This window comes from Nothobranchius furzeri, chromosome 9 (genome assembly GCF_043380555.1).
Source record: "Nothobranchius furzeri strain GRZ-AD chromosome 9, NfurGRZ-RIMD1, whole genome shotgun sequence".
In the NCBI taxonomy this organism is placed as follows: Eukaryota; Metazoa; Chordata; class Actinopteri; order Cyprinodontiformes; family Nothobranchiidae; genus Nothobranchius; species Nothobranchius furzeri.
In genome coordinates, this window is record NC_091749.1 from 66710839 (window position 1) to 66723023 (window position 12185).

At 42.1% G+C, this 12185-nt stretch overlaps 1 protein-coding gene across 6 annotated transcripts in view; it reads left to right on the forward strand.

The window, feature by feature from the left end:
• Nucleotides 1-12185, forward strand: part of LOC107381579 (multiple epidermal growth factor-like domains protein 11) — a 120171-nt gene that overhangs the window by 82620 nt on the left and 25366 nt on the right. For all 6 annotated transcript variants that reach the window (XM_054731976.2, XM_054731970.2, XM_054731974.2 and 3 more), the window contains exons 11-13: nucleotides 3551-3671; nucleotides 5502-5665; nucleotides 9236-9338. In XM_054731976.2, coding sequence (XP_054587951.1) covers nucleotides 3551-3671; nucleotides 5502-5665; nucleotides 9236-9338 — 388 coding nt within the window. The remainder of the gene's footprint in view (nucleotides 1-3550; nucleotides 3672-5501; nucleotides 5666-9235; nucleotides 9339-12185) is intronic.

Genomic DNA, 12185 nt, shown 5'->3' on the forward strand with positions numbered 1-12185 from the left:
GTAATGATGATGATGGTGATGATGATGATGATGATGATGATGAGGGTGATGGTGATGATGGGGATGATGATGGTGATAATGGTGATAATGGTGATAATGGTCATGGTGATGATGGTGGTGATGGTGATGATGATGATGATGATGATGATGAGGGTGATGGTGATGATGGGGATGATGATGGTGATAATGGTGATAATGGTGATAATGGTCATGGTGATGATGGTGGTGATGGTGATGATGATGATGATGATGATGATGATGATGATGATGATGGTGATGATGATGATGGTGATAATGGTCATGGTGATGAGGATAATGCTGATGGTAATGATGGTGGTGGGCATGAGAATGATGATGATGATGATGATGATGATGATGGTAATAATGATGATGGTGATGATGATGAGGGTGATGGTGATGATGGTGATAATGGTCATGGTGATGGTGGTGGTGATTGTGATGATGATGATGATAATGATGGTAATGATGATGATGATGATGATGGTAATAATGATGATGGTGATGATGATGAGGGTGATGGTGATGATGATGATGATGATGGAAACTTAGTCCAGTTGCTGAACGTCTAGATGATGATTTAGCAAAGATTCAGACCCAACTGAGATTCATTCCTCACAGAACCATGGGGCGGATGGGTTCTAACAAGCCAGGGATACACCTACAGCTGTCTGCTTCTAGGGTTAGCAGCACTATTCAAGATGGTCACCAAAGCCAATCACCATTCAGACACTCAGATGTGATTGAGCTATTCATAACAGGAAGTTCTTTACATTAACTACAAAATAGTTTATTTTTATTTATGTTTAAGAATATTCCTGAAAATAAAACCTTCTGTGCTTTAGATCCGGTATGTCTAAACCACGGCCTGGGGGCCACAAGCACCCCTCTGAGTGTGTTTATGTGGCCCCCAGCAGGTTGTTGTTTCAGCTAGACAAGTTCTTATCAGACAAGTATTCCTGTTTTAGACCAAAAAAGATCAAATCATTTATCTGTGAGTTTCTAAAAATGATTTTTCATAACATAGGATCCGCTCTTCTGTTCAACATCAGGGTGTTCGTGACCTACTGTGAGTGAGTGAGTGAGTGAGTGAGTGAGACTCTGACTCAGTCTGAAGGATGGAGTTCCTCATCAGCTGAGATGATAAATGAAAATGACCCTCACTTGTAGATGTTCCTCATGCTGGAAACTGAAGTTCAACTCCTCCTGATTCATTTAATTAGACCATGAAAATTCTGATAAATGGACTTCTTTCATCTCTAAGTGTGTGTAAGGATGGGTTTAATTCCTAAAGGTGTGAAGCTGAGTGCCCGGACCAACTCACCTCCATGTCTTACTATTTTTCCCTCCACTCATTCTCAGAAGGAGGATTCAGGCAGGGGCGCAGATAGGATTTTCAAACTGGGGGGGACAAAGTTCCAATTTACCCTCTCCCAAACACATGCGCGCGTGCACACACACACACACACACACACACACACACACACACACACACACACACACACACACACACACACACGTACACATTCACATACACAAACTATTGCAAACGCCTTAACTAGAGCTCAGTCAGTTTGTGTAATTTCATCCAACGGTTTACGTAAAAACTAAAACTTTTATATACGTGTTTGAAGCCATAATGCAGTGGAACGCTGGCAACAAAACGAGCCTCTAGGCGGGAGGCAATTTTCAAACTGTAAAAACTCCCAAACTTTGCTCAGCCTGAAGGTTCCACATCTCCACTATCTTCTGATGTAAAGTAGTAACTTCATGAGGGATCATATTTGTAGATGAGATTTGTTAAAGTCAGCAATGAGGCTTTGGTGCTTATGACGAGTAAGTCCCAACACTGACAACGATGTACTGAAACTAGAACCAACATGCATAAACAGACAGATCGGTCCGCCTACTTACACTGTTGGTCTTTTTAAAATACGCAGTAATCGTTGCTTGTCTTTTTCGCTTCATCCTGCATCCTAGCAGCAACCACTTAGGTGCCTCTGGAGTCTGTTTGTTTACGTCATGCTGCATTCAATGCAATTGGAAAAAGGAGCTTCAAGCGCTTAACCTCCGATTTTGTTTTCTTTCTGGCCTTAGTGCAGGGGATGGATCGGGGTCGATCTGAATCTGGTGGGGACAGATCCCCCCCCCCCGTCCCCCACCCTATCTGGGCGCCTGGATTCAGGTCGCTGTGTTCCAGTTTAAACCACATATATCAGTTGTTGTTGATTATGTTGTTTTTGTTTTGATGGTGAGCAGAGAGCCGTCACATGCTTTAAAGACCAGGTTCTTTTGTTTTTAGTTGATGTCTGTGGGATAAAAGCTCTGGCGCTCCTGTTTCAGGAACTAGAAGTGAGACTGTTGGGTAATTTTATCAATCCCGGACTACCTTAGGGAAAGTTCAAAGCACAGGGGGTTATAGTAATCAATTGATCAACACCAATACCAATCAAAACAATCAATTTAGACGTTGCAAATTGGAGAGGAAAAATACACACCAGTCAACGGTTGCCAGTTCACTCTCATTGGCCTGACACCTTCCGACAGTATTTATTAAGCACACACACTCAAAAGATGAACGCACACACATTTTGACATTCCTTAGACTCTCAGGCGGAAAGCCGTAAAAAAGGGAGACTTAAGCTTTCTCCAGGTGCACTAAATCAACAAAGCAGTTTCTGGACTTTCTCAAGGGAGTTTTACTGATAAAGGTCGTTTCGAGGCTAGGTCATCCCCCTAAAACCTCCTCCCTGTAAGACCTGCAGGGGCCTGTTATCTATCAGTAGAATAAATGGATGAAGCCACGTTTAAAACACCAGATGCTTAACAGTCAAGACATTAATAATGTTAATATCAGCTTTTACCCATCAGAGACAGAGCAGAGATCAGCAGAAGCCGACAGTCCTCTTTCCTGACATCTCTCCTCTAATTTCATTTGCTCTGAAATGTTGATGTTTTAACTCCACAAATAACACAAGCCTGAACAAATTCTGCCGTGTGGCGGAGCTGCTAATGCTAACAGTTAGCTTCTACTAGCCGAGACGTTTCTCTGCTGTTTCCTGGGCGCTAAACCAGAAACAGCCTCCCCCGTCTTGAGCCAAGATGGGGGAGTCCGTGAATGTTAAATTTCATTTAGATCTGACTGGCTCCTAATCCGATCGTTCACCCGTCTGTTTTCTATCAGCAGCTAATAGGAAATAAAGAGAAAGGACGTTTTTTCATGTTTAGAAATTCAGAGTGACTGATTCTATTTCAAGTAAAACAAATAAAAAAATAATTCTCAGTGAACTTGCTCTTTTAACAGTGAATCTAATCACATTTTAATCCAGATTCCTAAATAAACAGTTCAATCTCTAATCCAGGATAAACTTAGATCCTGTCCTAATTTTTATGTTTTTCTTCCAGCAGCCGGAACCTTAGCTGCACTAACAACTTGATTCTGATGACCAACGTTCCTCTTTTAAAACAAAGCTTTGATTTGAACTTGGAGTAAGTAGATGAATGGGGCATGACTCTGTGTTTTTATGCTCAGGGAGACGACTGCTCCATCAGCTGTCCTCCAGGATTTTACGGGACCAACTGCACCTCCCTGTGCTCTTGCTACAATGAGATCTCCTGCTCGCACATCGATGGCTCCTGCATCTGCAGAGAAGGTTTGACTCGCTTCAATCTTCTGTTCATGAAAGAGTTCCTGTTCTCACGTGGAGCGGCAACTGCATCCGGATGTTAATGTGATGTAATTGCAGAGAAATTAAAGCTGTTGTTGTGCCTGTTCCTGAGGAGAAATTAGTTGCACACATTTTATTTATTTGTTATCTGATGTGAATAATATACATAAATTGAGTACAGTATGTTATGTTTGATTTGTTAGCTTGGAATAAACCTTTCCTTCATCCTTCATTCATCATACTAAAAATTCTCAGATGGAAACTGAAAACCTTTAAGAAAGCTCTGAAACACTTTGGAAAGTCCCTCGTGTGCTATGTTCGTAATTAGCTCCCCAGCGGTTATTTACCAGCTAACGGAACCTGCAGCCACTCGCCGGGCTGGAGTGGAATGTCCCGTGTCCTCTGAGTCATTCAGTCTCCAAGAATATAGGATTATTACCTTCAAAATTCAGTCTCTACACTCATATTTATAGCTCTGGACTCTGCATTCAGTATTTCCAAACCGGAACCTTTTCCATCCACCTCCTCAGCAGCTCTGCTTAGCTGTGGTGTACCTCAGGGGTCATTCCTCACCCCATTCTCTTCTACTTCTTTCCTCCTGTTCAGTTAATTGCAAACCATAAGAAACATCATTTCTATGTAAATGACACTCAGCTGTACGTGTGCTAGATGTCCCAGAATTCCCTCAGATTGAATTATTGGTGATAAATCAGACCTCATCCTGTTACTTCCAGTCATGTTTGTTCAAATCTTAACAGGATATAACCTAATCTTACCCAGGCTGTTGGAATCCAGCAGGAACACTTAATTCTAGCCTCAGTTTTGTCCGTTTTCATTCAAAATGATTTCAAACGTTTATATTTTACCTGAGAAACAAGCTCTGCATGCATCAGCTCTCACATTGACCACAGTAACAGTTTATGCAGATAAAGCCACCGACCTCCTCCTGCTGATTTAAACTCCACTGTAAGAAATAAAACATAAAAGCATCATCTACAGAATGCTCTAAAATGATCCTTTACAGGGATAATGAAATGCCACTCAGACCCCACCGCCCTCTGTGGCCAGAATGTTGCTCTTGCAACTTCAAAGTTGCTGGGCCGGTCCCTCTAAAGTGGGGCTGACATGCCTGGTGCTTGAGTCTGCTTCCAGCACGTTTCCTACATGTTTTAGTTCATGAACACACCTGATTTGTTTAATTTAGTGGTGAATCAATAAATTAAACAAATCACTAATGAAGGCTGGGAGAAATTCCAGCTGTTAGATTAAGATGTAAAAAAGTCAAACGCACAACGAGGAGATCGTTTCACTTTTGGTTTTACTAACAGACACTTGGGGGTGCTAAAAGCAACCAAAACAGCTTAGTGTCCCTTTAAGTCTTAATCAGCATAATTTTCACAAACCTTCCACAAATTCAGATTTTAAAAGCTTCCTGCTTCAGATGATCTAAATACTTGCTGAAAATGTCAGCGTCACATCTTTACCATCACCTGGATCAGGTGGACATGGATGGGAGGGCAGGGTTTGAGTTGGTTTTAAACACGAAGATTGGTTTTGGTTGTTAAATTAGTTTTTTTTTCTTTACAGATTCCTTAATAAAAATTAATGGAAAAAAAACATACAGTCAACTAGATCAGCATTTTAGGGAGAACTCAACCACATCTGGAGGTTATGGTTCCTGCATCTGTTAAATGGAATATTATAAAAAATTATCCCACTATATTCTGCCCACCTGTAGTAATGTATGAATCCACTCCTGTATGTTGCAACACTGCTGAAGAACCTTCTGGAACAAATGCATGTTTATTTCTTCAGGCTGGCAGGGCGTGGACTGCAGCATCCCGTGCTCCAGCGGTACCTGGGGTCAGGGCTGCAACCAGACGTGTCAGTGCACCAACGAGGCGGCCTGCGACCCGGCCAACGGAACCTGCAGCTGCTCGCCGGGCTGGAGGGGCGAGCACTGCGAGGTCCCTTGTCCTGTGAGTGGTTCCATCTCAGTAGTCATCCACCACTCGAAGTTTGGCCTCATTTATTCCTTTTTAACTCTCAAGTTGGAAACAAGTTGTTGAAACTTGGGAAGTAAAAAAATTAAAATCTAGAGCTTTTTATGGGGTGCTGGGCCGAAATTAATACATGAAATGACATCTGCATTTAGCCTAATTTAATAAAATAATAAATGTGGTGTGAAGTGATTAGTCAGGTTTTTACCACGTTAATAGAGAGCATTATTGTGGGTCGTCTAAATGTTTGAATACAAGTTCTAATAAAGTTTAATTTAAACATTTGGAATCTAATTTTGAAAGTAAAAGTTCAAATTAAATGTTGGTGTTTAATTATAAATGTTACTAAAAAATTAGAGTCGATGCAAACTAAATACATGGTCAGGCCAATTAAAAGTCACAAGCTGGATTTAACTAAGCAAACAGGATTATCCTTCAGCTGCAACAAGTTATTTAACCCAGCTGGTGCAATGAGTTGATTCTCATTTCTTAAACAACCACGTGGAAAGACACATCTGGTGGTTGTGGAAAAGATGTTCTGTCCTGGGTCTCCCTTTAGGCCTCCTCCCGGTTGGCCGTGCCTGGAAAATCTCACCAGGGAGGCGTCCAGGAGGCATCCTGACCAGATGCCCGAGCCACCTCAACTGACTCCTCTCGATGTGGAGGAGCAGCGGTTCTGCTCCGAGTCCCTCCCGGATGACCGAGCTTCTCACCCTATCTCTAAGGCTGAGCCCAGCCACCCTACAGAGAAAACTCATTTCGGCCGCTTGTATCCACGATCTCGTTCTTTCGGTCATTACCCAAAGCTCGTGACCATAGGTGAGGGTAGGATTGTAGATCGACCGGTAAATCAAGAGCTTCACCTTCTGACTCAGCTCTCTCTTCACCACGACAGACCGGTACAACACCCGCATCACTGCAGATGCAGCATCAATCCGCCTATCGATCTCGCGCTCAAGTTTTCCCTCACTCGTGAACAAGACCCTGAGATACTTAAACTCCTCCACTTGGGGCAGGACCTCATCCCTGACCCGGAGAAGGCTTTCTACCCTTTTTCGAATCAAGACCATGGTCTCAGATTTAGAGGAGCTGATTCTCATCCCAGCTGCTTCACACTCGGCTGCGAACCGCTCCAGCGAAAGCTGAATATCATGTTCTGATGAAGCCAACAGGACCACATCTTCTGCAAAATGCAGAGACCTGATCCTCAGGCCATCAAAATGGATGCCCTCAACACCTTGGCTGCACCTAGAAATCCTGTCCATAAAGGTTATGAACAGAACTGGTGACAAAGGGCAGCCTTGGCGTAGTCCAACTCTCACTGGGAACGAGCCCGACTCACTGCTGGCAATGCGGACCAAGCTCTGACACCGGTCATACAGGGACCTAACAGCCCGTATCAGAGGGCCTGGTACCCCATACTCCCGGAGTACCCCCCACAGAGCCCCCCGAGGGACGCGGTCAAACGCCTTCTCCAAATCCACAAAACACATGTAGACTGGTTGGGCAAATTCCCACGCACCCTCCAGGATCCCCCTAAGGGTATAGAGCTGGTTCAGTGTTCCACGGCCAGGACGAAAACCACATTGCTCCTCCTGAATCTGAGGTTCAACAATCCGACGGACCCTCCTCTCCAGAACCCCTGAATAGACCTCACCAGGAAGTCTCAGGAGTGTAAGAATTTAATTTACATCTATTTAATGAACCATAAGACATGAGATTCCATAGAAAATATGAAATCAATCTTTAAACAGAAGATTGGAACTTTTTATTGCAGGGATTATGTAACAACTTCGTATTCACTCAGAGACAAAAGAAAGAGAGTCAAGTTTTAAAAGTTTAAAGATTTATTACTAAACAAATTAATACTAGACTAACTTTAAACACTAAATGTATGGTGTAACTAAGGTGAATTGAGACGGAGAATGGTGTAGTGTGGAATGTTGTTCAGAACCAGCAAATCCGCAGAAACGATTAGTTCTGATGGGAGTGAAGGTGATGTCTTCGCGCTAAGCTTTGATTTGGAGATTTATAACACACATTGAGATGCCATTCTGTCGGTCTGCATACCCTTTCGGAAGTCCCTGTTAGATCAGGAATGTCGAGGTCCAGCTTGACCCTCTCTGGAACCAAAGCCGGCAGGAAAAGCAGCGGTTGCTGACCAGACCAGTCTTGAGATATTTCTGGGTCACGACAGTTTATTGGTATCTAGCAAGACCCAAAACGGGGTTGTGATGGTTCAGCTTTTATTCTGAAAGGAACCGTTGCAACAGTTGGAACAGCAACAGATTTTATCCAGCTTGTCGTTGGTTCTTTCGGCTGAAGAGGAAAGTTACGGATTGGCCACTCCGACAACTTCTCTAGAACGCTTTGAACTGGAGTTAAAGATGACGTGGGCATAGTTTTATAACTCGGATGTTTTGATTAACGGTCGAATGAAAAGATGACAGATTTACCAAGCACCACCAAAACCACGCCTCCGTCAGATCTGGAAGATTCTGATTGGATCAGTAAAAGCAATGTGCCATGTGTCGTAACGCTACGTGTAATCAGTCTCAGGTAGAAACATTTAAAGATATATTACTTATTATATTCTGTAGGGTTATAATATCAAGTAATTAATATTTTCATTTCACAAATGGGTTCACATTTTATTATTGACTAACACTTTGTTTGATTAGCTTATTAAAAATAGAGTTCTTTGATTTATTAAAAAGAAAGAGTCCTTTGTCTTCATTCTTCTCTTGGGCTGGAAAGGAAAACAGTTTAGAAGCAAATGCATGAGACCTTGAGGCAGTCTCATGCAGATTAGTTCTTGCTGAGGAGAGGGGGGAAATGACTTTTAGGTGGAAAACAGTCATTTCCTTCCGTTACAGGAGTGTGATCCCCCTGTTGATCAATGAAGCCAGGATTCATCGGGCTCAAATTGTGAAAAAGTGGTTCAGGGAGCACGAGATATCATTTTCACACATGGATTGGCCACCACAGAGTCCAGACCTTAGCCCCAGAGAGAATCTTTGGGATGTGCTGGAGAAGGCATTGTGCAGCAGTCATACTACCATCATCAATGCAAGATCTTGGTGAAACATTAATGCAACACTGGATGGAAATAAATCTGGTGACACTCCAGAGGCTTATTGAAACAACGCCACAGCGAACGCGTGCCTTAATAAAACAAAACGCTGTCCAATTAAATATTAGAGTGTTTGATGTTTGTTTGGGCCAGGCAGTGTGTTTATATTTTGTTCTAAATGCTTAGTTTTAATCATCTGTATGTTTACTTTATAATTCCACATTTAGATTAGCATGTTTTATAAAATAATTAGGTCAAATAAAACTGGTAACGTTTATATATATATATATATATATGTATATATATTATTTTTTTAGTTCGTTTATAAGAGGAACTCTGGATCGTTTGTCTCTTCTCTTTTTATTTAATTCGTTTTGCTGTCACAGATGTTGTTTTTGTGACCAGAAGTTATTTGAATTTGTAAAAATTTTCCGAAGTCCATGTGTGTTTTTATTTTCCTGTGTTTCTTTCATCAGGACGGATCATACGGGCTGGAATGCACAGAGAAATGTGACTGTGTTCATGCTGAAAGCTGCCATCCCACCACCGGTGCCTGTCGCTGCCTCGCTGGGTGGACTGGTGAGTTCTGGGGGGAATGACTATGACCCAAAACACACACACACACACACTTCTACATTCATCTATAGGTAGGTCTATATATATTTATGTTACAATCCTTGCAGAAGCGTGTAAAACGTCTCCGTGACACTTAAAGCCGAGAACTTAACGGGAAATTGATGTTTGAAACTTCTATTGTTTATTGGGATGAAAACACCTGAGGCGAAGGTGAATAAAGAGATCGATGTGACACACATCAGGTCCAAACCTGCAATTTAGAAACTGATGAAGATTCAAGCTCAGATGAGTTAAATGGGTCAGTTCAGACTCCACTCCATCCAGGTGTGTCAAATGTCTGTGTTCAACCTTCTGATGGCGGATCGATGTTGATGATGCCATCGCTTTATGACGTGATGAAGATGAAGCCTGATGACAAGGATGAAGCAGTCCAACATTAAGGTTTAAAGGTTGGATTTAAATAGAGTTCATTTTTATCTTAACAAGGTGAAAAATTGATCAATTTAATCTCAGATATCGATTTGAGTTGTTTGACACAAGGTTTATGTGGAGTCTTATTTTGGTATTTGTGATAATTAGTATGATCGTCTATATATATTTTATAACAGTACAAATATTCAGTCATTTCTGAAAAAGGCTAATGTCGATGTGTTCATGTTTACATTCTTTAACATGTCAAAAATGAATATATCAGCATGCTGATAACATGACAACAGCACGTGAATGTCACACAACATGAAAAGTCATGTAATCCCTGCTGGCTCCAGCCCTAGAACTGGCTCATCTTAATAATGTAGAGAAGATGTTCCTACATTTATTTAGAAACCATAAAATGTGAAATATCACCTTCATGGATCTTTAAGTAAATTTAATCAGAAGATCGAATATTTTTATTGCAGGGATTGAGCAACACTTCATATTAACTTCAAGAAAAGAGTGAGTCAAGTTTTAAAAGTTTAAAGATTTATTACTAAACAAATTAAACTAGACTAACTTTAAACACTAAATGTATGGTGTAACTAAGATGAAGTATGTTGGGTATTTTTTATTTATTTAATCCAGGCGTACCTCAAAGAAAGTCCAAAGCACACAAAGGGGGTTAGAAATAATATTGTTGTTATTAAAACCATTTACCAATAACCATAAATAATCAGTAATCAGATTTTGCAAAACCGGAGAGAATAAAGGAAACTCGCACAACAAGGAGGTCGTTTAGTCTCTCAACAAGCAGAAACTCATCAAAAGGTTTTATTCACAGATGTCAAAGCACACACACACACATTGAAAGTTGACCCAACCTCCTCCTTAGAAGCTTTGTTGTGATAACACGACTGCAGACTTACAAGGTCGACTTTTCCCTCTAGCAGGAGCAAAACAACACCAGATGTTTTCCCAGACAAAATCATCATTTATGCATCCAACTATTTACCATTATAAATGTGGATAAGGTTAATGAACTCTGTTTGACACTATTTTTATCCAACAAAGTAAGACTGAGAATGGTGTATGTGTGCATATGTTCAGAACCAGCAGATCCAGAGAAACGATTAGTTCTGATGGGAGTGAAGATGATGTTTCGCGCTAAGCTTGGTTGGAGATTCATAACACACATTGAGACGCCATTCTGTCGGCCTACGTACCCTTTGCGGAAGTCCCCGTTAGATCAGGAATGTCGAGGTCCAGCTTGTGTCATGTTGGCGTCTAATTTTCTAACCCACATGCAGAATCAGAGCCGGGAGACAAAGGTAAAAGACAATAATGATATTTATCTAACGAGGTGATGACAGGTGAGGCACTTTCGAGGAAGCTCTGATGTACGGGGCAGAATCTAACAGGAGAAACACAGGAAGGTGAGGGGACGGCGGCAGGGAGCGTAAATGGTGCAAACTGATGCGATCTTACTTTATGGTCGAGAGGTGTAGATGCATAGGAGAGGATAGGTCTGGCCTGAGGTGGAGATCCAATCCTTGGAGACGTGGAGTGAGGATGATGAGGGGTCCAAAACATTAAGCGAGGCAGGTGGGGGGGGGGGGGGGGGGGAGGGAGAGAGAGAGAGAGAGAGAGAGATCGGCTGGCGGGATGATGTAGAGTGATATCTGCTGTAGGAAAATGCAATCAGCAAGGGCACAAAAACAAAACACGCTCAAAGATAGCGACAGAGCTCGAGACTAGGTCGTATACCCAAACGAGTTAATCATCCGACGTCGTGTAGGTCTCAGACTGCCCCTCATATAGCCAGCCGGTGATTGCAGCTGAGTGGCTGCAGCTGGGCAGTTCTCCGGCACCGCCCACCTGCAGGAGAAGGGTTAGTGTGGGGAACAATATACCTCAGGCCATGACAGCTTGACCTTCTCTGGAACCGAAGCCGGTAGGAAAAGCAGCGGTTGCCGTCCGACCAGACCAGTCTTGGGATACTTCCGGGTCACGACAGTTTTATTAGCATCTAGCGAGACCCAAAAAGGGGGTCGTGATGGTTCAGCTTTTATTCTGAAAGGAACCGTTGCAGCAGTTGGAACAGCAACAGATTTTATCCAGCTTGTTGTTAGGTTCTTTCGGCTGAAGAGGAAAGTTACGGATTGGCCACTTCTTTAGAACGCTTGAACTGAACTTCAGATGACGTGGGCAGAGTTTTATAATTTGGATGTTTTGATTTACGGTCGAATCAAAAAAGGACAGATTTACCAAGCACCAACAAAACACGCCTCGCGACACATCTGGAAGGCTCTGATTGGATCAGAAAAAGGAAATGTGTCATGTGACTTAACATTACGTGTGATCAGTCTCTAGTGGAAACATTTAAAGTTATATTACTTATTACAACTACAGATCATAAACATTGTCATTTCACAG